General features: G+C 43.1%; 1 protein-coding gene and 1 non-coding gene across 4 annotated transcripts in view; one reads left to right on the top strand and one right to left on the bottom strand.

Moving 5' to 3' along the window:
* EMB (embigin) overlaps positions 1 to 25,395 on the top strand; it is a 53,325-nt gene that overhangs the window by 12,171 nt on the left and 15,759 nt on the right. For all 3 annotated transcript variants that reach the window (XM_066240629.1, XM_066240630.1, XM_066240632.1), the window contains exons 3-4: positions 15,464 to 15,650; positions 15,882 to 15,970. In XM_066240629.1, the coding sequence (XP_066096726.1) occupies positions 15,464 to 15,650; positions 15,882 to 15,970 (276 nt within the window). The remainder of the gene's footprint in view (positions 1 to 15,463; positions 15,651 to 15,881; positions 15,971 to 25,395) is intronic.
* LOC136321165 (small nucleolar RNA SNORD47) lies at positions 3,982 to 4,059 on the bottom strand. The gene has a single exon (XR_010728454.1). It is a non-coding gene; the product is annotated as a small nucleolar RNA SNORD47 (small nucleolar RNA).

Raw genomic sequence — 25,395 nt, 5'->3', positions numbered from 1 at the left:
AGAAGTAATCTCAGAGTTCTCTGATTTTAAACCTGTTTATCGAGTCAGTAGCAAGTTTTATCCAGTTACCTGTTCAGTCTTTACCTTTCCTCTCATCAAAAGAGCTGTTTCTGTGCTTCTATTTCACATAATAAAAGGTGTGCTTTCTCCACCCCATCTCACTCCAGGGGAATGTTTGCATTGAACACTGAGATGTTTGTGCAAAGCATTTATAGGAGACAATGTGCAACTACTGTTTGTCCCCAGAGTGCCCCATTCCAATATTTAGGGTGCATTCTTATTTGTGAAAGTGATTAAAACACTCCTGTGTTAGCTGCTGATTTTTACTTTTGACATGTTCTAGATCTTGGTTTCCTCTGTCAGGAGGAAATTTTTAAGAGAAATTCATGTGAAAACATATGTTTGCAAATCCTTTGACCAGCAGGCAATGTGGGCAGCATTACACCCCTCATCTGCCAGTCCAGCCTGGGCAAGCAAGGTGCCTGGGCAAGAATGAGGATTGACTCTTTAGATGATACCAGGCTGCTGATTTGCTTCCTTAACCTTTTCAGAGGGTTTAACTTAACTACTCTTTCATTTGACCAGTGCTATAGAAACCAATACTTCCACCGTCAGGAAGAGATCAAGAGTTCACAGCTCATCGCGTCTTTACCTTCACCTTGACCTGATGAACTCTGGTCAAGCCATATTCTCTTCCTCCAAGCCCCTGAACCTGGCAGTCACTAAATGCATGGCACAGCCCATTCGTGCTATCTGCATGCACCTAATAATTTCCCCAATTTCCTTTCAAAAGTTCCTGCTCACTTGCTTTCCCCCTCCCTGTGAGAAATACCTGTTTTCAGTGGTGGGATTCAGCTGGTTCGCACCAGTTAGTTGGGCAGAACCAATCCCTACTTTTTTGTTGAGTTGGGTGAACCGGTTGTTAAAATGGCACTTGTCTTCAGGGTTCTCTCGGAGGTGGGTGCCTGGGCAGCCGCCCAATGTAGAAATCACACATTGACATTCCTTACTCTTTTTTTAACATTCATCTGCACAACAGCGTAGTCTAAGTGCCCGTAGTCATGTTCATTCCGTCCACAGGTGAAGAAAATTATAAATGAGGACGACAATCAAGAAGCAATATGGAAATATCTTAAGTAACAGTTTTGTCGTTTTTTGTCAGGTATTAATATTTTTTCAGTAATATTTTAAAACTTTCTTATAATCTAGTTTTGTACACCTCTTTTGTTGTTCTTAAGTATCACATGCAATGAGATAAGAAACTACCTTTTGGTAGACCAGTTTGTTTGTTTTTTATACTTAAAATGGTCATTAGAGCGGAGAACCAGCTGTCAAATTATTTGAATCCCACCACTGCCTGTTTTGATTTCGTTTTGACATATTTTCGGATCCCAAGTTTGGAGCATTTTCTCCATTACACTAGGTTTCTCTCCATTTCAGTCTGGATTTGTTCTCACTTTAACAAAAGGTAAGATTTGCCATCCATTTGGGAACCCTGGATCTGTGGGCTGTGACTCAGATGGTTATGTTAACAAGTAGGTTGCTGTCCTGGCTGCCTTCTCCTCCAGAAGTTTGGTTTTAGGGACTGGCTCTGCTGGAATACAGAATTCAAGCCTGAAGATGGATATGTGATATCAGAAACAATAGGCTTTATTCTCGCTACTTTGATTAGGACTTTTTTTTTTTTTTTTGTATTTTTCTGAAGTTGGAAACGGGGAGGCAGTCAGACAGACTCCTGCATGCGCCCGACCGGGATCCATCTGGCATGCCCACCAGGGGGCGATGTTCTGCCCATCCGGGGCATCGCTGTGTTGCAACCAGAGCCATTGTAGTGCCTGAGGCAGAGGCCATACAGCCATCCTCAGTGCCTGGGCCAACTTTGCTCCAGTAGAGCCTTGGCTGCGGGAGGGGAAGAGAGAGACAGAGAAGAAGGAGAGGGGAAGGAGTGGAGAAGCAGATGGGCACTTCTCCTGTGTGCCCTGGCCAGGAATCGAACCCGGGACTCCTGCACGCCAGGCTGATGCTCTATCACTGAGCCATCCAGCCAGGGCTGATTAGGACTTTTAACCCGCCCTCTTAATGGAATGTTTTCATGTTGTCATAACCCCGTTTGACTTGTACCAATATTGATTAGATCATTGCTCAAGTTCTTCAATAACTGGGCCCTACAACAGTTATATTTAATATTATTTTCTGTTTTGCTTTGGCCTTTTTTACCAACCAATCTGTCTTTTAAGATGAAATGTTCCTTGTAGAGAAATTCCAGTGTAATACATTAGTTGCAAATTTTGGACCAACATGATAACATTGGCCTGGTTCTTACCATTCTTAACTTATCCAAAGATGCTTTAGGCTGACTGAGAAGCACAGGGTTCTGCACCTGCAGGAATGAACAAAATGACCTTTGATCCATGAAAGCCTGGTTGTTTATTGTTTTGTGTTCTTAAAGTATTGCTAATTATTTACTTAATAGAAACATGGTGTTAACTATGTTTCATGTACAATCATGCATTGCTTAAAGATCCAGATGTCCTCTGAGAAATGTGTTGTTAGGCAGTGTCAGCCTTGTGCAAACTTCATAGGGTGTCCCTACACACACACCTAGATGGCACAGCCTGCCATCCGGCTGTGGTCTACCGCCATGGCATATGTGGTCCATCATTGACCGAGAAGTCCTTACGTGGCGTGTGACCATACCTATTTCTGAATGAAACTTAATGTGATCCTTATAACAACCCAATGCAGTAGGTACTATTATTATTTATAATTTTCAGGTGATGGAGAAGAGGCACAAGGGGACTGAGGGACCCGACCAAGGTCACAGGTGGCAAGTCGGAGCTCAGTTTTGATGCCAGGGTGTCTGGCCCCAGAGGCCATGCTGTTAACCATTGTATTATGCAGCTCTTCTTACTGCTTAAGTATACTGGCTTTTAATGATATCTTCAAAATAAGTATACCAAGTTTAAGGGAACTTATGCTAGTTTGAAATAATGTATAAAGTTTCAAAAACAGTGAAAATGAAGCAATTTTTTTTAAAAAAATGTTATTTGCTGAATTTAGAGAGAGAGGAAGAGAGAGAGAGAGAGAGAGAGAGAGAGAGAGAGAGAGACATGTTGATCTATTCCTGTATGTGCCTTGATTGAGGATTGAACCGGTGCCTCTGTGCTTTGGGATGATGCTATAAACAAATGAGCCATCTGGCTAGGGCTAAATGAAGCTATTTTAACTGCCGTTATTTATAATTAGGTTTGTTTAGAAACTGCATTTACTGAGATAATGAATATATTGTCAAGGTATAATTGACTTGACTATGAATACAACAATTTTTTCCCTTTCTGTTATCACTGAATTTTTATTTGATTATTTGATTTTATTTATTTTTAATTTTTCTTAAGTGAGAAGTGGGGAGGCAGACAGACAGACTGCCACATGTGCTTCAACTGGGATCCACTGGGCAAGTTCCTTACTGGGAGATGTTCTGCTCATCTGGGGCTGTTGCTCCGTTGCTTGGCAACCGAGCTATTTTAAAACCTGAGGCAAGGCTATGGAGCCATCTTCAGCACCCAGGGCCATCTTGCTCCAACCAAGCCATGGCAGCAGGAGGAGAAGAGAGAGATAGAGAGAAAGGAGAGGGGGAGGGGTGGAGAAGCAGATGGTTGTTTCTCCTGTGTGTCCTGACTGGGTATCAAACCCAGGATGCCCATTTTCCAGGCTAAAGCTATACCACTGAGCCAACCGACCAGGGCCTTGAATTTTTAAAACTGATCTTTTGACAAGGGACTACTTTTAGTATATCACTGTACTACACTGTACTAAGTTTGCCACTGTCAATATCTGGAATTCATTGCTTGTTTACAGTAACTAAAATGTTTCATATTGTTACTTTTATTTATTTTTTTCTTTTCTTTTTCTTTTTTTTAAAAGCAAAGAGTACAGGTTAATGGTGGCAAAGAGAGCTGGAGTGATGCTTGTTACTAAAGTAACCTCAGAATCAAAATGGAACGGTTTTATGAGTGATATCATTCTATTTCATTTGGCCGAATCATCACATCACTGGTTAATATAAATAACAAAATTGCCTTACCTGGAAATATAAATAACTTAATATAAATAACAAAAACTGCCTTACCTGGAAATCTTCAGGTCTGCCTGTTTGAAGATGGGAAATATGGACATTTCATTAGAAATTTGCCCTCATTTTCTGTTAACTTTTGAAAAAGTAACACAGGGCAGCAAACCTATCTTGAATAGTACAATGGTAATGACTCCATCATATACTTTGTCCATGAGTGAACCCTATCGGGAACTATGGACTTTGGGTGGTAACAATGTATCCTTGTAGGTTCTTAATTTGAACAAAAGGCTCACTCTGGTGTTTGGATTTTGATGGGTGTCTAATTACAAGGTGGATAGTAACTAATTTGTCAGATTTTTCTGTAAAGCAAAGTGAAATATTATATTTAATGAATTAAAAAATAAAGCCAACTAAATAACCATGGATGGGTAGCTAGCTCAGTTGGTTAGAGCATCGTCCCAACATGCCAAGGTTGTGAGTGATCACTGGTCAGGGAACATACAAAAACCAACCAATGAACGCATTAAGTGGAACAAATCAATGTTTCCCTCACCGTAAAATCAGTAAGTAAAAATGTTTTAATAAATTGAAATTAACATTTTTAAGGCCCTGGCCATGTTGCTCAGTGGATAAAGTGTCATCTAGGTACACCAAGGTCCCTGGTTTAATCCTGGTCAGGGCACATGAGAATAAATGAGTGCACAACTAAACAGAACTGAGTGGAATGAGTTGATACTTTCTCTCTACCCTTCCCTCTCTCTCAATGGAATTTTTTTTTTTTGTTAAAATAATGTTAAAGACAGCTAAGTAATTCTGGTATAATGTAGATTTACCAAGTGGGGAGATTTTATCCATCTAGATTCTCCAAATGTGAGTTCTTAATCCTTTAATTGTCTCTCCCTCTGCATATTGTGGTGTTTGGTATCTCAATCAATGTGTTATAGTTTAACCAGAGATTAAAATCAAAACATCAGCTGACAGTTTCTTGCCTGCCCTGATAATGTTGGCCTAGGCTCTCCTCAGTGTCCCATTTTATTCACTGTTTTGAGTTGTGATCAGCTGACCTGGCATGGTCCTGGTGATGCATGACGTAGACAAAGCAGTCATTGGAGATACCGATATGTAGAGTAAGGTGTAGAGTAAAATTTGAGAAGATCAAGTAAGGTAGCCGTGTTGCTCAAGAGTCATCCAGGCCAGATGGGTTAGGACTGCTTGGACCGGGGGCTAGCTACCAGTCAGTGAGCCTGAAAAAAAGAAAAGAAGCCAAGGTCCCTTTTGTTTGGCTGCTCAGATACTTCATTGCAGAGAAGATTCTAGACTGACTCCAACAAAGTGCAGATGTTGATGATTCTTCAAGGCAGACGACCAGCTCCCAGTCATCAAATCTTGTGTAACAACTATTGATATACAGAGAAGATTTAAAAAGTGAATCCTAACCTTCCCAGAGAGTGAGCGGGAGAGAAGACAGATGAATGATCCATCACAGGACACAGTGGCAGTAGCTGCAAGCAAATTTTGTTTCTCACCAGGAGTCTCACGAGCAGAAATACTGACGTTCTGGGTTGGTAAATCTTGGTTGCAGGGTGGTGGGGTTGGGAATATTGCTTAGCCACATTCCTGGTCTAGACCCACTAGGCTGGAGTAGCGCTCACCACACTGTGACAATTGAAAACATTCACAGTTACTGCCACATGTCCCCTGGGGGGCACAATACCCCCTGAGAACCACTGCTCTGTACATAAAAGAGAGGAGATGACTTAATTGTCCCCCGTGCCCTCAACATGGGAAGATGAGTGATTTAATAATCACAAGGTTGTTAACATGTAATAAAAAAATCTCTCTAAAGTTAGATAATGGTGCCCACTAACCAGTGTGGGAGTCCTAGCATATAGTGGGACAGGGGACCTGATTGGTTGTAGTACCTCCTTTTCCCCTCCCTCTTGCTGAGGTTCACAGCCTCCCAATCTCTAAGAGTTAAGTCAAAAGCTACCTCTTCAATCAAGCAGAGAGAGAGAAGTGCTGTTTCTGTTTCTCTGCTATGTGTTCAGCGTATTTTGATTTGTTTTTAATTCCATAAGTAAAAAGGAGTTCATTTAAAAATATTAAAAGTGTTACCTTATTTCCAGCAGTCTAGTAAATTAGAGAATCTAAAAATCCTCCTGTCACATCTAGAAAATAATATAAAATGTTGCAAACATTTTTTAAAAATAAATAGCTAAGTACATGTAAAGCCAGTGGCCAGGGCCAGGGCCACTATCACAGCCGCCGCCTGGCCCATGCAGGTTCGCATTGGATTCGGACAGTCGGTAAAGAAACAGCAGAGCCAAAAACTGATGGGCCATAGTCTTTAATTCTAGCTTGCACCCGGCGGGCAAGTAAAAATACACACTGGGCTCCAAAACCCAGTCACATTCAGTGCTCACAAAGCCACTGACTTATCCGAATTTCCTAGAATCAAAGGTTTCTAGCTCACCAGACTTATTCACCTCTGTTCCCCATCTCCTTCCTTATCTCAAATACAAACTCTACACAAACTGGCATCTCACTCAGCACTCCACCATCTTGGCTGCTTCTCCTGGCCTCCTCCACGTGGCCTTTCTCTGCTCTCCTCTCATCATTCCAGGAACCAAGAGCCCAAACTCTCATTCCGTCCCTATTTTATATTGTAGAAATCCAAACCCTTAATCCAATATACAAAACAGGGAAGTCTCTAATACAAAGTCACCCTCTGAGGCATGATAGGATTGTACCGCCCCACATCAAAAGGGGTAGGAAAGGCTTAATCCCAAAACCAAGCCCCAGGCTACAAGGATTCTGCCTGCCTTTAGCCCACCCCAACACACATTAATATCACCTGGGCGATGGCCTCCTCGTGTTATCTTTAACAAAGTGAGCATAATACATTTTATCTGCCCAACAGTACACAAAAAAGTAAGGACAATTTCCTTGAATGGAAACTGGTAACCAAGGCATTAAACCTGTGAATTGACGTCATGTTAGTTTTCTTTGTACTTGTTGCTAAGACACTTGAGTTGTAAGAGACACAGATGTAGGAATAAAGCCTTGAAAACCCCAGAGCGCTGATCCTTCTTAAACTGTAAACACAAGGAAAGGTTTGACCCAGGGCTGGGTTGGGGCAGGGGGGAATTAGGTGATCAGCACAGGGTGTTGAGAAGTTGGAGTCTAGGTTTTAGTCTTCTGATACTTCAGAACAAAAAGTCCCTTGAGCACTCAGAGACAAAGGCCTGCTCTGGATGAGGTATAGGTCACAAATTTACATTTCCCGCATAACACAGGCACTTCCAAGCTGGTAAAACAAAAATGACATTTGTAGGTGATACTTCTTCTGGAAAGCAAATGAAAAACACCTATGGAAGGATGAATTGTCTCCCCAGCCCACCCCCACCATGCAATCCCTCCTGAGGATCAGCTCACAAGACAGAAATGCAAGGAATGAGGAAGCAGCCCCAACACTGGGTGTGAGCTAAGAAGCAGTAGGAATAAACAGCCCAGAAATTTAGATGTAGAAATACTAGGCAAGGACATAAAAGAAGAAATATTAACACATGAGAAAATAATGTCCTGCTATCAAAAAAAGAAAAAAATGACAAGGCTTGTTTGAAAAAATAAAATAGCCAAATACAACTTCTGGGGATAAGAACTAAACTTGTCGGAGAAAGCCAAAGGCCCTTTGACCACCCGCTGCTCTGTCTCAGCTCTCTCTGCCTCCGTTCAAGGTGGGCATGTGTTTGTCTCCTTAGATGTCGTACTCTACTATCCAGTAGTGTTTTGTATTCTTTGGTGTTAGTGATATCAACCCATGGATATTGTTCTGAAATTGCTTTTTGCTATCACTATCACTAATTCTTGGAGAACTAGCATATTACATGGAACTAGCTTGTTTCTTTTCTTGTGTACACAGTATAAAAAATATACCAGCTTACTTAGATGTTTTTCTCTTAATGGGTCTAGTTCGTTTCCACTGTTCCCTGTTTTAAACCATACAGCAGTGAGCACTTCATCTGCTCTGGGCATCAGTGGGAACACTCCCTTGGATAAATTCCACAAAGTAGACTTGTTGAGTTAGAAATCAGGTGCATTTTTATTTTAATAGGTTCTTGCAAATTTCCCTCCAGAGTATCTTAACACTTTACCCATCCCCCACCTGCATATTTGAGTATGTATGTTTTCTAGATCTTGATCAACACTTGATATCATTAAAGTTTTTTTTTTTATCTTTGCCATCATGAGCGTGAAAAGCTCTATCACTGTTGTTTTAGTTTGCATTTTGGGATTGGACATACTTCTATGTGAATGTTTTTGTTAAAATTCTTTATTCGGCCCTGGCCGGTTGGCTCAGCGGTAGAGTGTCGGCCTGGCGTGCGGGGGACCCGGGTTCGATTCCCGGCCAGGGCACATAGGAGAAGCGCCCATTTGCTTCTCCACCCTCACCCCCTCCTTCCTCTCTGTCTCTCTCTTTCCCTCCCGCAGCCAAGGCTCCATTGGAGCAAAGATGGCCCAGGCGCTGGGGATGGCTCCTTGGCCTCTGCCCCAGGCGCTAGAGTGGCTCTGGTCGCTGCAGAGTGATGCCCTGGAGGGGCAGAGCATTGCCCCCTGGTGGGCAGAGCTTCGCCCCTGGTGGGCATGCCAGGTGGATCCTGGTCGGGCGCATGCAGGAGTCTGTCTGACTGTTTCTCCCCGTTTCCAGCTTCAGAAAAAAAAATCTTTATTCATTTCTCTATTGGGTTTATATATTTTTTAAATTGATGTAAACTAGACAGCTATAAATTTTACATACTAATCTGTACTTTTTATACAAGTTGCAAATGTTGTCTCCTACTGTAAACTTTATGTGTGGTCTATTGTGAAGAAGTTTCATTTATAGTTTTTTCTTATTCTTTTCTTTTTTGTTGGGGAGAGGGGCTGGCTTAAACAATAGTAATTTATTTTTTCAAAGTTCAGGAGTCTGAAGTCTGAGATCAAGGTGTTGGCAGAGTTGATTCCTTCTGAGGGTTGTGAGGGAAGGTCTGTTCCAGGATCTCGCCACCAGACTTGTAGATGTCCTTTTCTTGTGTCTTCCTGTCGTCTTTCCTCTGAACATGCCTAGAAGCAAATTTCCTTTCCGTCTTGATGTGAAGTCTTCTATGAATCCCTGGTTATAAGACTTCTCGCCTGGCCAGGCAGTGGCACAGTGGATGGAGCTTTGGACTGGGACACAGAGGATCCAGGTTCGAAGCCCCGAGGTTGCCAGCTTGAGCGTGGGCTGATCTGGTTTGAGCAATTCTCACCAGCTTGAACCCAAGGTCATTGGCTTGAGCAAGGGGTCATTCGCTCTGCTGTAGCTCCCCCTGTACCGCTCCCTCAAGGCACATATGAGAAAGCAATCAATGAACAGCTGAGGTGCCACAACAAAGAATTGATGCTTCTCATCTTTCTCCCTTCCTGTCTGTCTGTCCCTATCTGTCCCTCTCTCTGTCTCTGACACACACACACACACACACACACACACACGCACAAACACAGAAAAAATACTGCTCTTCAGCTAGTCTTCCGTTAGTTGTTTAGGTTGATTGCTCCATCCAGTCATTTTCAAAGGACTATTTGAGCTCTATTACAGTCATTTTGGTCTATCTAACCACAGGTCCTAGGCATGCTGACTTCCTGAGCCGCCTTTCATCTTTGTAAGTTAAGTGTCCTGTTGCACCCAACAAGGCAATAAACCAAACCAGTTCAGCCTTCCAGGACCCGTGCAGTAGCAGTGCCCCGCCTGTGGCAATGTAGACCTCTCACCATGGTGGGATGGCACAGAGTCTGTCCTCCTGTGGTTGGCTTGTCTTACTTGTAGTGGTGTCCTGGGGTCCTCCATGTTGTTACCAGGTTTCCATGTCTTTAAAGGCTGAGTGAAGTTCCATTGTGTGTATGGGTTACCACATCATCAGTGGTCATTTGGATTCTTTCCACATGTTGGCTATTATGAGATGAGGAATCTAAAATAGTCAAGCTCACAGAAGCAAGAATAGAATGGTAGTGTCAGGGCCAAGGCGAGGGGTGGGGGATGGATGAGAGGGTATTAGTCAAAGGCACTAAGTCTCAGTTATGTAAGATGAGTAAATTCTGGAGATCTGTACACCGTGTGCTCCATGATAACAAAACTGGATTGTACACCTAAAAATCTGCTAAGACAGAAGAACTCCTGTTGTGTTATTACTGCAATTTAAAAAAACCCAGATACATTTTTATTTTACTGTTGCAAAAGAAAAGGATCTAATCAAAGCAGTAAATAATCTGAGATTTGCATTAGAAGCACAACTTTGGTGTTGTTATAAAAATATGTGGAGGAAGAGAAACTGAGCCAGGACAGCTTAGGAGATCATTGTCCTGGTGAGAGGTAACGGAGGTGTAGGGGTAGAAAAGTTTTCTTAGACCCTCTTAGGGCCCCACTGGGTCTCAAAATTAAACTGACGAAGACAGATTAACAGGAGCAGAGCATACAGATTTAATGTAAGTTGTACATAACACAGGCGCATTCATAAGGAAATGGTGGACCAAAGAAACAGTCAGACCTGGGTATGTGAGGCTGGGTTTGGTGAAGAGTGGACGGTCAGGGAGGAGCAGGATGGGTCAGAGGGTATGAGAATAGTGCAATGAAGTGGGGAGAACCTTGCAAGGACTCTTGTTAGGGTTCCTCTCTGTGCCCTTTGCCTCCAAGTGTGGGGAAGCACCTCTCACTAGAGAGTTCTGTGACCTGTTTCAGGGGGAGAAGGGAGAAGTGGAGGTGGACCAGAGTGACTTTTCTGCTTCTGCTGTTTTCTCTGACTTCTTCGGCTTAGAATTCTCAGTATACCAAGGTGCCGTTATTTTGGGGTTAGTGTGACCTGAATCCCATCAAAGACCTATATAGTAAGGAGGGTTGGAGACAACTGGGCAAATTGGTTTGACATTTCAGAGGTAGAATCAACTGAATTCTGCCGAATGTGACTCAGTGTGACAAGTCGGGAAGAGGAGGCGAATGCATTGCCCTTGGATAGAGCGGGTTTGAGGTGCCCATAGGATACCTGTGTTTAGATGTTCAGGAGACAGCTGGAGCTAGGGGGCCTGGGGGATCAAGAAGGAAATCTGAATGGAGCTACGAGTTTTGTAAATATAGGGTGTTAGAGATAATTACTAAATCCAACGTAGGGACGTAAAATGGAAAAGTAAAGAGGCTAGAAAGCAAAGTCCCAGTGGACATCAGCATTCACTGGTAAGTGGGAATGCTGGTGAGGCTAGCCAAATGTGAGGTCATGAAATAGAAGCAGAGTGAAGGGAATTTCCAGGAGTAAAGTTGTTTCTGGCAATGTCTCATTTCAGGGGCATCAAACATCAGCTCTGGAAAGAAGTTGCCAGGTGAAACAATTGGGCCATTTTGAACCTAAGAGAAAGCACGTTCTGCAGTGTGTGTAAGATGCCTGGACATAGACTGAAGTGAGAATGCGGGTGAAGACAGAGAACCCCTGCATGAATTGATTGACGAAGTGTATTTCTTAGAGAGAGAGGGGACTACCTTTTCCAGGGTATTCCAGAGCTAAAGGTGAAGTGAGGAAAATTTAAAAGAAACAAACTCAGGACTAAATACAGTAAATCTTGCAACATTTTCTCCAGTTACTAGTGCCTCGTATAATTTCTAAACATAGAGTAGATGCTCAGAAAATATGCTGAAATGTGTAAATTGTTTTTGTTTTACTGACTCAGTTTTTTCCCTATATAATTGAATCTTGTTGAAGTCTAATTATACCAAAGATGTTATTTTTATCTTCCCTTTGACCATAACATTCAATTCAGCAAATTTGGAATTCCACGAGCAGTTATTTCCAGCGTGTACACACAAAGCAGTTCACACACGCTGTACTCACTGTTTGCAAACTTGCACCTGAACATTGCTTAAGGAAGCATTTTTGTGAAGTTTGAAATATAATAATTAAAGTGACTTCATGTTTATTTAAATTGTATATTCTTTTTATTTCTACATTTGGTTCTGTGTTCTACTTTAATGATGCCATACTATTGAACACAAGGTTGAGAAATAAGTTTATACAATGCAGTCTGCTCTCATAAACACAACCTTTTCTTTAAGGCTGGTCAGCCAGAAGAAAGCACACCTGTGTGCCCCCCCCCCCCCCCCCCCCCCCCCCCCCCCCGCGCGCGCCATGGGAATTGGGCCTCTGGCTTTGATACCTGTTTCCTAGACATCCTGCCAGTTAGGACCTTCCCATCACTTATGTGAACAATCTGTTACTTAGTCATTAATCACACCCCTCCCACATTGTTTAATGGCCACAGGTAACAGAATTGTTTTTGCCCTGTGGCTTTCAGAAATACCACCAAATCCTGTCCTGTAGAAGCTAGGGCTTCTCTCCCTCTAGGGCTGAGGCCACTGAGGGTCTCTGCCTATCCATAGGCAGATGCATCAATAAGTTGTTTTATCCCCAAGTCTGGCCTGGCTTCATTTTTGGCTTAACACTTTCCTTCCCCTTAAGAGTAGCCATCATTACTCTGGTCATGTCTGTGATCCCACACTGAAGCCTGCGATCTTAGGGTTTTGAACCAGGGTCCTCTGTGTCCCAGGCTGACTGGCATTCTACCCACTGCACCACTGGTCAACTCTGATTGTTAGATGGCTGCTTCCTTTCTTTTCAAAAATTTTTTATTACCCAGGAGTACATTTGTAAGTGTTATGATTTAGTTTTACTTTTTTTTTTTTTTTTTTTAGAGCATGTTTTCAAAGTATCTTATCATTTTTAGGCTTATCTCTCTCCCTTTTCTCATTAACTTGTTGAAAAAAAAAAAACCCAGATCATTTATGGAGTTTTCTCATAATCGGATTTTGTTGACTACTTTCATGGGGTGTAGTTTAACCTGTTTTCCCATGTTGGGCAGATAAAATATATTATGCTCACTTTGTTAAACATGGTGCTGGCCACACAGAAGCTGTTGCCCAGGTGATATTAATGTGTGTTGGGGGCAGGCAGGATCCTTGTAGCCTGGGGTTTGTTTTTAGGACTAAGCCTTTCCCACCCTTTTTGATGTGGGGTGGTGCAATCCCATCATGCCTCAGAAAGTGACTATGTATTAGAGACTTCCCTATTTTGTATATTGGATTAAAGGTTTGGATTTCTACACTATAAAATGGAGGCAGAACGGGAGCTTACACTCTTGGTTCCTGAGATTAACATTAGAGGGGAGAGCAGAGAGGTGAGCAGAGAAGGGCCACGTGGAGGAGGTCAGGAAAAGCAGCCAAGTTGGTGGAGTGTTGAGTGAGAGGCCAGTTTGTGCAGAGTTTGTGCAGGGAGAAGCAAGGAGATGGGGAACAGAGGTGAATAAGGCTGGTGAGCTAGAAACCTTTGATTCTAAGAAACTCGAATAAGTCAGTAGCTTTGTGAGCACTGAATGTGAGTGGGTTTTGGAGCCCAGTGTGTGTTTTTACTTGCCCGCCGGGTGCAAGCTAGGATCAAAGATGATGGCCCATCAGTTTTTGGCTCCGTTGTTTCTTTACTGACTGTCCGAATCCAATGCGAACCTGCATGGGCCAGGCTGCTGTGATGGTAGCCCTGGCTACTGGCTTAACATCCCATATTCTGTATTTCCTATAAACTGGTAACTGGATCTAGACACTTAGTTTCAGGACCTCCCTGTCCCTTTATTTACAGATTGCTTCCTAGGTAGTGGGGCGTTCCTCCTCCAAGGGACAGTTCTATTGTAGACAACACACAATTTTCGTGTAGAGATTTTAGCAGTAGGTGCACTATACCTAGGTCCACGATTTGTTAGACGTTGCTATACCATTGTATTATATTCTTCATGTATTTGCTGGAATTCTATGAAGAGAACGTTTTCCTTCCCAATATTTGGTTACCACTGGTTCATTTACATTTAGAAAGAGCAGTATACTTGCTTTTATTTATTTTTTTAATATGTCACTGTTGGGCAGATAAAATGTATTATGCTCACTTTGTTAAAAATGGCGCTGCCCACATGAGGCCGTCGCCCAGGTGATATTAATGTGTGTTGAGAATCCTTGTAGCCTGGGGCTTGGTTTTGGGATTAAGCCTTTCCCACCCTTTTTGATGTGGGGTGGTACAATCCAATCATGCCTCAGAGAAGTGACTTTGTATTAGAGATTTCCCTATTTTGTATATTGGATTAGAGGTTGTGAAGCTACACTATAAAATAGGGGCAGAACGGGAGCTTGCTCTCTTGGTTCCTGGGATGATTAGCATGAGAGAGCAGAGGGAGCAGCAGAGCAGAGAGCAGAAAGAGGCCATGTGGCCAGGAGAAGCAGCCAAGATGGTGGAGTGCTGAGTGAGATGCCAGTTTGTGCAGAGTTTGTATCTGGGATAAGGAAGGAGATGGGGAACAGAGGTGAATAAGGCTGGTGAGCTAGAAACCTTTGATTCTAGGAAACTCGGATAAGTCAGTGGCTTTGAGAGCACTGAATGTGAGTGGGTTTTGGAGCCCAGTGTGTGTTTTTACTTGCCCGCCGAGTGCTAGCTAGAATTAGAGAAAATGGCCTATCAGTTTTTGGCTCCGTTGTTTCTTTACCGACTGTCCGAATCCAATGTGAACCTGCATGGGCCAGGAGGCTGCTGTGATGGTGGCCCTGGCCGTGGCTTCTGGCTTTACAGTCACTATTTAAAAAAAAAGTTGGTTCCATGTATCCTCCATAAGTGGGTTATCTATATTTATAGATTTATCTATAGATACATTACATGTGGCTTTGAACTGATATTTCAAATTCAGTAAAAATTCAGAACTACCGATGCATATTTAAATTCTTCTGTCTCAGATCTCTATCTTTACTCAGTTCCTTCACATTCTTAAGGAGCAGGAAGTCTGGGTAGGCTCGGGTTAGCATATCACACACACCCACACCACACACCCAACATTCTTGTAACAACCAAGGTAACGGGGTAACTTGTCTACAGAACGCAGACCAAAGCCGCCCCCCCCCACTAGCTTTGTTTGGTGTCACAACTGCCCTGCTTGTGTCAGAGCCGGCCGCTCTGTGTGTTTTCTTCCTCCTGTGTCCTTTTCAGCTGGAGATTTTAAGGAGATTAAGATCACAGCCTCAGGATTCCGCCACTCTTACTGTTTGCACAAAACGTTCTCTTCCGCTGTGCCTGTGAGAGAGTGAAAAAGGAGCCACATATGTGTTAACAGAGAAATAATCTTTGCAGAGACTGTCACCTGACAGAAAAATAATCTTTGAAGGGAATGTCACCATAAGAAACTGTGTCTGGAAAACACTGCTGTTGATGACTTCAGCTGCCTTATATGTTGGATTTCTCCTGAACGTAGCTTTTAAAACATCATCTTCTTTTTTGTTTGTTTGCTTCCATTTGTGGCTACTAGAACATTCCAATGCTGCAATAGAAAAAAATATCACTTTGCAAAGACCTTCTAATATAGAACTCACATGCCTGTTCACAACATCTGGGGATGTAAATTCAGTCAACGTGACTTGGAAGAAAGATGACAAATTACTTAAGCATAATTATCTCATCGGTGCAACAGGAAACGTCCTATATACCCAATACACGTGAGTAGACCACATTTTAACCTGTGTGCTTACATGAACTTACTAAATTCAAAATCTTTTTTGTTGACTGACATTCTTTCCTTTGTTGTCACCTGATTGTTCTGCTAATACTTGAATTGCATATTTACAGAATTATTTTCTATTTTAGAACTTTGATGAATGGTTATGTCTTTCATTTTCATTAAGTGTTTTGAGAACTAAGCCTATATTAATAACTTAAATTATCTTTAGATTCACCATCCTTAATAGTGAACAAATGGGAAATTATTCTTGTTTCCTTCAAGAGGAAAAGGAACAAAGGGGCACATTTAATTTCAAAGGTCAGTACTAATAATTTACAGTTCTAACGTCAGTGTTCTAGTCTTAGAATTCTGAATTCCCCAATTTTAAATCATTATTACAATACAAAACATAATACATCTCCAAGAAAATTCTATGCTTTCCATTGAATCGGAAGTGGCAGGTTTTCAAATGATGATTCCTAGTGTCTTCCCAGTGGTAGGATCAGTACTTCCCAGTCCTCTCTCACTCGGCTCCCTGCCCCAGTTTGAAGCACAGATTTTAGTTAGAAAGACCAGTCTGGGCCCTGGCCAGTTGGCTCAGTGGTAGAGTGTCTGCCTGGCATTTGGATGTCCCTGGATTGACTCCTGGTCAGGGCACACAGGAGAAGTGACTTATCTGCTTCTCCAACCCTTCCCCTCCCCCCTCTCTCTGTCTCTCTCCTGCTTTCCTGCAGCCATGGCTCTATTGGTTTGAGTGCATCCACCCTGGGTGCTGAGGATGGATCCATGGAGCCTCGACCTCAGGTGCTAAAATAGCTCAGTTTTGATCATGGTCTAAGATGGGCAGAGCATTGGCCCCAGACGGGGGTTGCCAGGTGGATACCAGTCAGGGTGCATGCAGGAGTCTATTGATACTTTCTATCTCCCCTTCTCTAAGAAGAAGGAGAAGAAGGAGGAGAAGGAGGAGGAGGAGGGGGAGGAAGAGGAGAGGGAGAGGGAGAGGGAGAAGGAGAGGGAGAGGGAGAGGGAGAGGGAGAGGGAGAGGGAGAGAGAGAGGGAGAGGGAGAGGGAGAGGGAAAGGGAGAAGAAGAAGGAAAAGAAGAAGGAGAAGAAGAAGGAGAAGAAGAAAGAAGAAAGAAGAAGAAGAAAGAAGAAGAAGAAGAGGAGGAGGAGGAAGGAGGAGGGGGAGGAAGAAGAAAGAAGGAGAAGAAGAAGAGGAGGAGGAGGAGGAAGGAGGAGGGAGAGGAAGAAGAAAGAAGGAGAAGAAAGAGGAGAAGGAGGAGGAGGACCAGACTGCCAGGTTTTTGTGAATCATAGCAGGCTCTTGAATCTATGGATTATCTTATCTATCTGATTCTCTATGTATGTACGTATTTATGTATGTATGTATGTATGTATGTATGTATGTATCTATCTATCTATCTATCTATCTATCCTGTCCATCTATCTTTCCAAACTCCGAGCTTTGATAATTGCCCTCCAGGTGTGTGAGTTACTGCACTCCTAGACTGTGAGAATGTGTGTCAGTGGCTCTAGGACTTAGAGATTTGGGGATATATAAAATTTTAAAATAATACGGCAATGCATAAAGGGTAGCTTGCTTTTGATCTCATCGAGTAAGGACGAACCCCAGAATATAATTTATAGCTCTCCCTCGTGGGAATGACAAATCAAAGCATTTTACTCTTTCTATCATTAAACCAAAACTTTAAAAGTCTCAAGCTCATAATAATGACGAGTCCTTCAAGTTGAATAATTATCTTCATAGGAGCCTACATTCTGTGATAGATTAGTGAAGTCTGTGTCCATACTGGGATTTGAGAAATGCGATCTGTTGCCCTATTAACTATTTTGGGCTTTGCTTCACATTAATTTCCCTGGATACTTAAGAAATCATTCTCTTCTTTTCCTAAAAATTGTTAAGTCTGGCCAGCTGCTCTGACAAAATCTAGATACTATCCCCAAGGTCCCATCAGTAGCAGAATGGTCGGCTTCATCATCGCTGTGATTTACAATGGTTTGCTCCTGTATCCCTCCCTGCGTTCCCTCTGCACTCACTGACTCATTTCCTTCAAGTGATTCTGTAAATGTTTCTTCTGGTAAGTATAATAAATTGTCTTGTTTGTGCAATTTGTTCCCTGCAAAAGCAGAAGCAGTTATTATCCTTTGATTTTGATCATGAACATTCTCTCTTAACCTTCTTTCCTTCTTTGCCTGATTTAACTTAGTAAAGGATAAACTGTACACAGTTCTTCCTTTTACCCTTTCCTCTACTTTCCTCCTTTGTCTCTCCTTTCTTCTCTCTCCTCCTCCCTCCCCCCTCCCCTCTTCCTTCCTTCCCAATGAGTTAGAAGGATATTGAACACATGTACACACACATACACACAATCCTAGTAAACATTTTACTGAATCTCCTTTAAATATTTATGTAAAAAAGACCTATAAGCTTTAAAGACATATTCCTCGAATCGTGAGGCTTACTGTGATGGCAGGAAACGCAGCTTTAAAAATTGCTTCTTCTCCCAACCCCCATCTGAATGGATCTGTTTTCTAGAAATAGGCATTAGATGCCTGTTAAAAGTTTACATATGGCATATCCTACATTTTTCTTATTAGCTCTTATAGTAAGTTACCTAAGCTGTTATTTGGGAGTGATCGTTCTTACCTCTGATGTGAAGGTTAACAGGAGCATTTTCCTTTGCAGTAGACCAGTGGGTCTAATGTCAGGCAGTCTTGAAGAAGGTTTCTTGACTTCACATCTAGACTGCTGCTACTGGCTGGCGGGCTGGTACTAGATTTGGAATCAAGTGTTTGAGGGATGACAGAGCCCCTTCATATTTACTTTAAAAATATTTTTCTTGAAGGAGTTTAGTTCAGTTTATTATTTTTTAAAGCCCATTTAACATTAATGCAACTTTAAAGTCTGTAACTATACCATGAAGAGACTTATACAATTGATAAGTTGAGCCCATTAGGTCATTTTGGTGAAATAATAATAATTCTTGGTAGTTCATCTAAATTAATATTGTTTGGAGAAATAGTTTCATTTGGTTATGATCTAAAGATATTTGGCATCTGCAGAACAACTCATCATAGTTCTTTAATTAGCACTCCAAGGCTTATAGAATGCTGTATATTTTTGCCGTTGTCCTATTATGCTTTCTCCACCTGGGTTGCTTATGGTTTTTCCTGAGAAGAAAGATGATCTTTTCTTAGCAGCACTACAACTGAGGGTGGAAGAAAGGCCTGCTTTATCCTCTATTTTAAGTTGAACCCCCTCCAAAAAGAATAAAGTCTGCTGTTCATTGCCTGAGTCAGCTATACCACACGCGCCCAAGTTCTCAGAACAATTCATCAGCAAAGTCCCTGCTTCTGCCTCTACGGGAGCTGGTTGATTTATTACTACAAGATGGTAATTTCCCTGATTAGTACAATGCAGAAAACCTGCTGACTTGGTATGTTTGGATGCTGATGCCAGGAATGGACGACAAGGAACATTGGTGGTTACTTCTCACCCAAGAAAGATGAATGAACCACAGTGTTTATCCATAATGGGTCATATTCCAAGGAAGTTGCTGAAAATGTCTATACTATTCAATAGTGTTAAAATCTTAGTAGAAAGATGCAGGAATTTAGGTGGTAAGAGACATGTAATAGAACATAGAACTTTGGGGAAATCATGCTGAGATTTTGATAGTTAACGAGGTCTAGGAAACTTGTCTTGGCCAGGCCCTCTGTTTTCATTGGGAAGCCCCCAAGGAGTCAATGCAGCACAGTAGAATCTGTTGGAACGTCAGCTTCCAACCCCAATGTGGAAGTCTGCTGTCTTTGACCATATAGAAGGATCCTTTTTAAATTTGAAAATACATAAATATCCTTCAGCGAAAAATGACCAGGTTGATTTTTCTCCTAGTCTATGGATATACAGATAGAAATCTCCAACTTTACGACTCCATTGGGCTTTCGCTTTCATTGGTTAAGACCCTGGACCCCATTTTTCTAGAGAGTAGTCTGAATCAGCAATGTCACCGTCTTTAAAAATGGGTTCTGCCTGACCAGGCAGTGGCATAATGGATAGAGCATTGGACTGGGATGCAGAGGACCCAAGTTGGAGACCCTGAGGTCACCAGCTTGAGTGCGGGCTTATCTGGTTTGAGCAAAAGCTCACCAGTTTGGACCCAAGGTCGCTGGCTCAAGCAAGGGGTTACTCGGTCTGCTGAAGGCCTGCGGTCAAGGCACATATGAGAAAGCAATCAATGAACAAGTAAGGTCTCGCAACAAAAAACTAATGATTGATGCTTCTCATCTCTCTCCGTTCCTGTCTGTCTGTCCTTGTCTATCCCTCTCTCTGATTCTCTCTCTGTCTCTGTAAAAAAAAAAAAAAAAAAAAAAAAGGTTCTTCCAGGGCCAAGCCTCTCAGATGTCCTAGTTTATCCGAAGTGCCAAAAAAGGTCAACAGGACATGTTAGAATACCATATTACCGTCCTCCTAGTCATAAATATTTCCAAACCCTAGGAGCAGCCCAGAACCACTCATGACCTCTGGAGCAGTTTTTCCAATGAGCATTGTGCCTTTTCCCATGTAGATCCACGCTGCTGGTATCAGCCACATAGCACACAGGGGCGCAGTGGTCACTGTCATGTTAGCCTTTAATCTTGGGGACAGTAAAAACAACAACAGCAACCATAACGGGAGAGATGAAAGAAAGTCGAATTTTGCTTTTGTTTCGCTCCGGCATTCCTGTCCCTGCCCCTTACCTGCAGCCTGTATCCTGATCTTAACATTTAATTGAGATGGCTTAACAGCATCGCATGGTGACCCTCATAAAATCCCCAAGAGTTCCTTGAAAAGTGCCTTCCATCTGGCAGTTGTGCTCCACAAGCCTGTGCCTCTTAGTCACTGGCTGAAGAAGTGTCTCCGGGTTCGTGCTCCCCCCCACAACGCTGCTCCTCTCCCACTTTTCAGTCTTAGCCTGTGAGTCAGCTTCCCTGTTTCCATCACATTGCAACGCAGATTGTCCTGCTGGGTCAGGACCTAACCCACGTGCAGAAAGAAATGCTGAAATGGAGAGGTGGGAGAGCCAAAGGGAAAGCAACAGGCCAAGGCAGCAGGGGCACCAGAGGCACTGCTTGGGTCCCGGGCCGTGCCCAGCCCAGCCCAGTTCAGGTTCTGCATTTCGAGCAGCAGCATTGGGTTTGGGGTGCGCCTCACAGCTGCGTTATTGACAAGCGGTGCCGAGCATGAGCATGCGCATGCGCTATCTCCCCAGGCCGTACTCGGTGCAGCCCAGTGTCATTGGTGGTTTGCAGGAATCCGCGGTGTCAGAAAAGAATCCCTATTTAGCCAAGCTTTAGACCTCTGCTTAATTGGGCACGTCTTCAGCGGAGGCCCCTCCTCAAGTGGGTCGACCTTTCCAAGTGGGATTTTACATTGCAAGCGCCTTCTGCGTTCTTATACTTCATTTAGTAGTAAAACTAGGCTAAGGCGTTGGGTACATTGGAATGATGTGTGATTAGAGAGTGCTGTTCAGCTGATAGATGCATAGCGTGTTGTTAGGAAACCCGAGAATAACTTGGTTCTCACTTGGTCCAGTCATTCTTCCTCACAACGAAATCTCAGATATAGAAATAGACACACAAAAAAGAGACAGCCAAAGCAAAGTAACATTTTATTATTGTTGTTAGCCAGCCTTGGCCACAAACCTCTCTGACATCCTCGGAAGGCTTGACCACACAGATGGCTTCTTGTTTCTCAGGTCTTATTAGCCTTATACTGAAACATCTGTCTGCCCCTTTACTGCCCAAGCTCAATTTGGTGGTTACATGGCAGAGAGGCAGGTATGCCCTTATGAGCCAGAAAAACATGCTGAGCCTGGGGCTGAGTTATTTCCCCCCCCCCAAAGGCCCAGCCCAGGAAGCAGGGCTGCCCTGCCACACGACCAGTCCAGGACCGTCTATCTCCTCTAGGGCCGGAACACCAGCGGGTTAAATGAGACCAGGGAGTTTATATCAAGGTCCCCGGGGACTCACGTCCACAGACCACTGTCCAGCCCTTGGTCGCCACCATGTCCGGTGTCTAGTGAGCAAACTGGCTCTACCATAAGCAAAGCAAAACAATGAAATGTTCTGTGGTTCAGACTCGTGGAGGCTTTTACCACTTCGACATTTAAACTTTCTGTCTCATTTCTTGAGGGCTGAAATTTTAGTGATTGTGTTAACATCAGGACAGATGGCCAACCCATTCTCTTGGATCCTAGAGTTGCGTCTAATTTTCTTATATTGGTTATTTCCCTCCATGAGCATGCTGTCTGAGTCTGCCACTAAGCCGTGAAGCGGTAGCCACAAACTGAGCACATTGAACCCAACTAACAAGAGCAGCTGGGCCTCACGGGGCAGAGCATTTATGGGGAAGTGTTTGTACAGGTGTCAGCCCATCTGTAGTCAGTGTTGTAGCAGGAACAACCCTTGTGGTTCTTACTGTGGTTCTTACATGACACTTGCTCTTCATCAGTCAACTCTGAAAAGATGCAAGCATATTACTCACAAGACCTGGAAATTACACAGAGGTCATGGAGAGAGAACAAGTGATCATGGGGCCTGGGGTCCTACTTCTGCTGGGCTTATGCCTTATTAGTGAATTTAAAGAAAAGAGGTGGGAATATAAAGCCCAGGAAGAGGAAACCAACAAGTGGCCCACATGGTCAGTTACTGAAATCAACAAACACCTCTCAAACAAGGGAGCCTCTGGTGGGTGGGGATGGCTTGTTAACTAGCCCAGGGGTTGGCAGGTATGTATTCAGACAGCCATCTTTGAAGTGGGTACCTGCACAATCAAAGCCCAAGTCAGGCACTTGCATGTGAAAAAGAAAACAAATGTCAGTGCCGACCCTAGGAGAGACACCATCTTTACTTTTATTTTTAAAAGGCAAGTGAGTAGCAATTATTTTCTTGATTTAAAATGATCGCTTATGATTGCTTCAAAATATTATTTATTTTATATTGCCTTTTTTATTGAAAGTCAGTTATATGGTGAATGGGACATTTCATTTATTCTTCTGTCTTATAATAATATGTACATTTAGGGTCCTACATAGGTGCCATATACTACATAGGTGAAAAACAAGATTTTCCTTTTAAGTTTTGACTAATTTCATTTCTCGGATGCTAAGGAGCAGTGTTTAGGCACTCTGGCTTAAAGAGTTCCAATTATACTTAAATTGTAATCCTTAAATAAAATATATTTTAAAATGTTTTCTATTGATTTAAGAGGGAGGGAGGGGAAGAGAGAGAGAGACAGAGAAAGAGAGAGAGAGAGAGAGGGGGATCAACTCATTGTTCCACTTAGTTGTGCACTCATTGGTTGCTTCTCATATGTGCCCTGACCGGGGGTTGAACCCGCGACCTTGGTGTGCCCAGGTGACGCTCTATCCACACTGAGCCACCTGGCTAGGGCCAAACAAACAAAATTTAACGCAACTGCTTTTGCTAAGCGCTTGACTCTGTGCCCCAAGCAGTCGGATTTGTTTCATAGTTTCACTGAACAGTTGTTCCAGGTGTGGGTGGGTGCCTTCACCCGCATCTCCAAGCTACTATTTGTTCATTTTCTGGGCCTTGCCTCCTATGAATTCATCTTTCCTTTTTCACCCTTTTTCTGTTTTCTCCCCTTCCTCAAATGGGCAGGTTGGTCTGGAAAGGACTCGATTTGGATGGAGCCTTTTCCTCCTTTTGGGTTGTTGTCCTACATTCTGTTGGCTTTGAGATGAATTCAGTTGAGTTTCTGGTGCTCCTTTTTTATTCTAGGTCTTATTCCTTCCCTGCTGCATGCGGCCAGTTGGCCCAGTTCTTCTTGCATATGACGGTAATTCATCCTATCAAGCGGGCTGACGACCGCTATGGAGAAAGGCCATGAGCATTACAAATTGCTCAGTTAGAAAAAGCAGTGCCAGTACATGATCACAACAACAACCTGAATTTTGTGGTGTTTACTCTGCACCAAGCACTTACGCTCTCATGCCGGGTCCTGTACAGCAGTACGGGGTGGGGGACACAGCCTGCCTTTGTCCTCAATACTGGTCACATTGGAGCCGTCATTCTAACTCAGATATTTTGTGGACCCAAATCTTATCTTTGTCATGTCACTGTCACATTGTGCTGTCTTTGAAATGGCCACACATTAACCAAATGTTCCCTAACGGCCCTCAGCTGAATGGTGACCAGTAGGGAGTGTGGAAGACCAGCAGCCCCTCATGAGGAGTGCTCTGAATACTTTCAGGTCCTGGCTGGTTTGCTCAGTGGTAGAGCATAGGCCCAGCGAGTGGAAGTCCCGGGTTTGATTTTCGTCCAGGGCACACAGGAGAAGTGCCCATCTGCATCTCCACCCTTCCCCTCTCCTTTCTCTCTTTCTCTCTTTCTCTTCCCCTCCCACAGCCAGTCAATGCTCCAATGGAGAAAAGTTGGCCCGGGCGCTGAGGATAGATCCATGGCCTCCGCCTCAGGCACTGGAATGGCTCTGGTAGCAAAAGAGCAACTCTCCAAATGGGCAGAGTATCTCCCCCTGGAGGACATGTCAGGTGGATCCTGGTTGGATGCATGTGGAAGTCTGTCTCTCTGCCTCCCTGTTTCTCACTTCAGAAAAAAAAATACACACAAAAAAAAAACTTTCAGACGAGGCCAGTACACCAGCTTCCTCTGGTTGGAGTGATGTCAGGCCAGCTAGCCACATAACTCATCTCTCTAGTTTCCCAGGAATACCCTAGAGGTAACTTCCTAGGTCTTTATACACTATCAGTGGCATGAATATAAATCACGATTGGCAAAGTCACATCTTTGGTTACTGTAAAACTGCCGACAATTCAATTTCATCGAAACACATGTCCTCGGTTTTGAACAGTGGAGAACCGTTGACTTGTCGATCCCTCTGCCATCTCTTTTATGGTCACCGCAGCACAGACACTGTCGCAGGTGACACACCTGCCTGTCAGTTGCCTCGCTTTATTATTAGCAGTGCCTCATTCACATTTTCCTGGTCAGCAGTCCTGAGGGAGGAGAGGGTAACGATGGAATTGTTTTAGGTCCCATTTGAACAATGAGGAAAAAAAAGAGGACTTCCCATTACTGATCATTGTAGCAGTAACCACCTCAGGACAGAACCCATAAGGAAATCCTGTTCTCCAGCTCCACTTTTACCGCTTCTCTGGTGGTTACACAAGTCAGGGTTTCTTTTCTAGTTATTACCCATTACCCTCCCCCCTCCATCTTTACAGTTCATACATCCAGCTCAGGCCAAATTATCTTGGGGTAGTAGAAAGCCAAGAGAACCTGGGGAACGTGTTTCATCTAGAAACTTGATGTTCATAACTCAATTGACCTTTCTATTCCCCACCCTTTCTCTCCCCCCAAAATAAAATCTAAAATAGGATAACAAATGCATACCAAACAATATCTATAAAATCTGTCAACATAGTATTAAAAATTTAGACATAATTTGTTCACAAACCGAACAACAACCAAAAAAGAAAAACAAAACAGAAAACCAAACACCTGCAACCAGGAGACAAAGAAAAAGGAAGAGAAAACCAACGAAAGGAATCTTAGTGGCTCGTTCTGCATATCCTGTGAGGCTAGTCGGAAGGAACTGGCTTCACCATGGAGGCTTTTTATTTATACCTCTTGGTTGGCTTTTTTTTTATGTTAAAATTTATTGGCCAAGTTAGTCATTACTTAACACTTACTTTTTTTCTAAA

This window comes from Saccopteryx bilineata, chromosome 1, assembly GCF_036850765.1.
Source record: "Saccopteryx bilineata isolate mSacBil1 chromosome 1, mSacBil1_pri_phased_curated, whole genome shotgun sequence".
NCBI lineage: Eukaryota > Metazoa > Chordata > Mammalia > Chiroptera > Emballonuridae > Saccopteryx > Saccopteryx bilineata.
The sequence above is the reverse complement of the archived record's forward strand: the minus strand, read 5'-3'. Positions and strand labels throughout refer to the sequence as shown.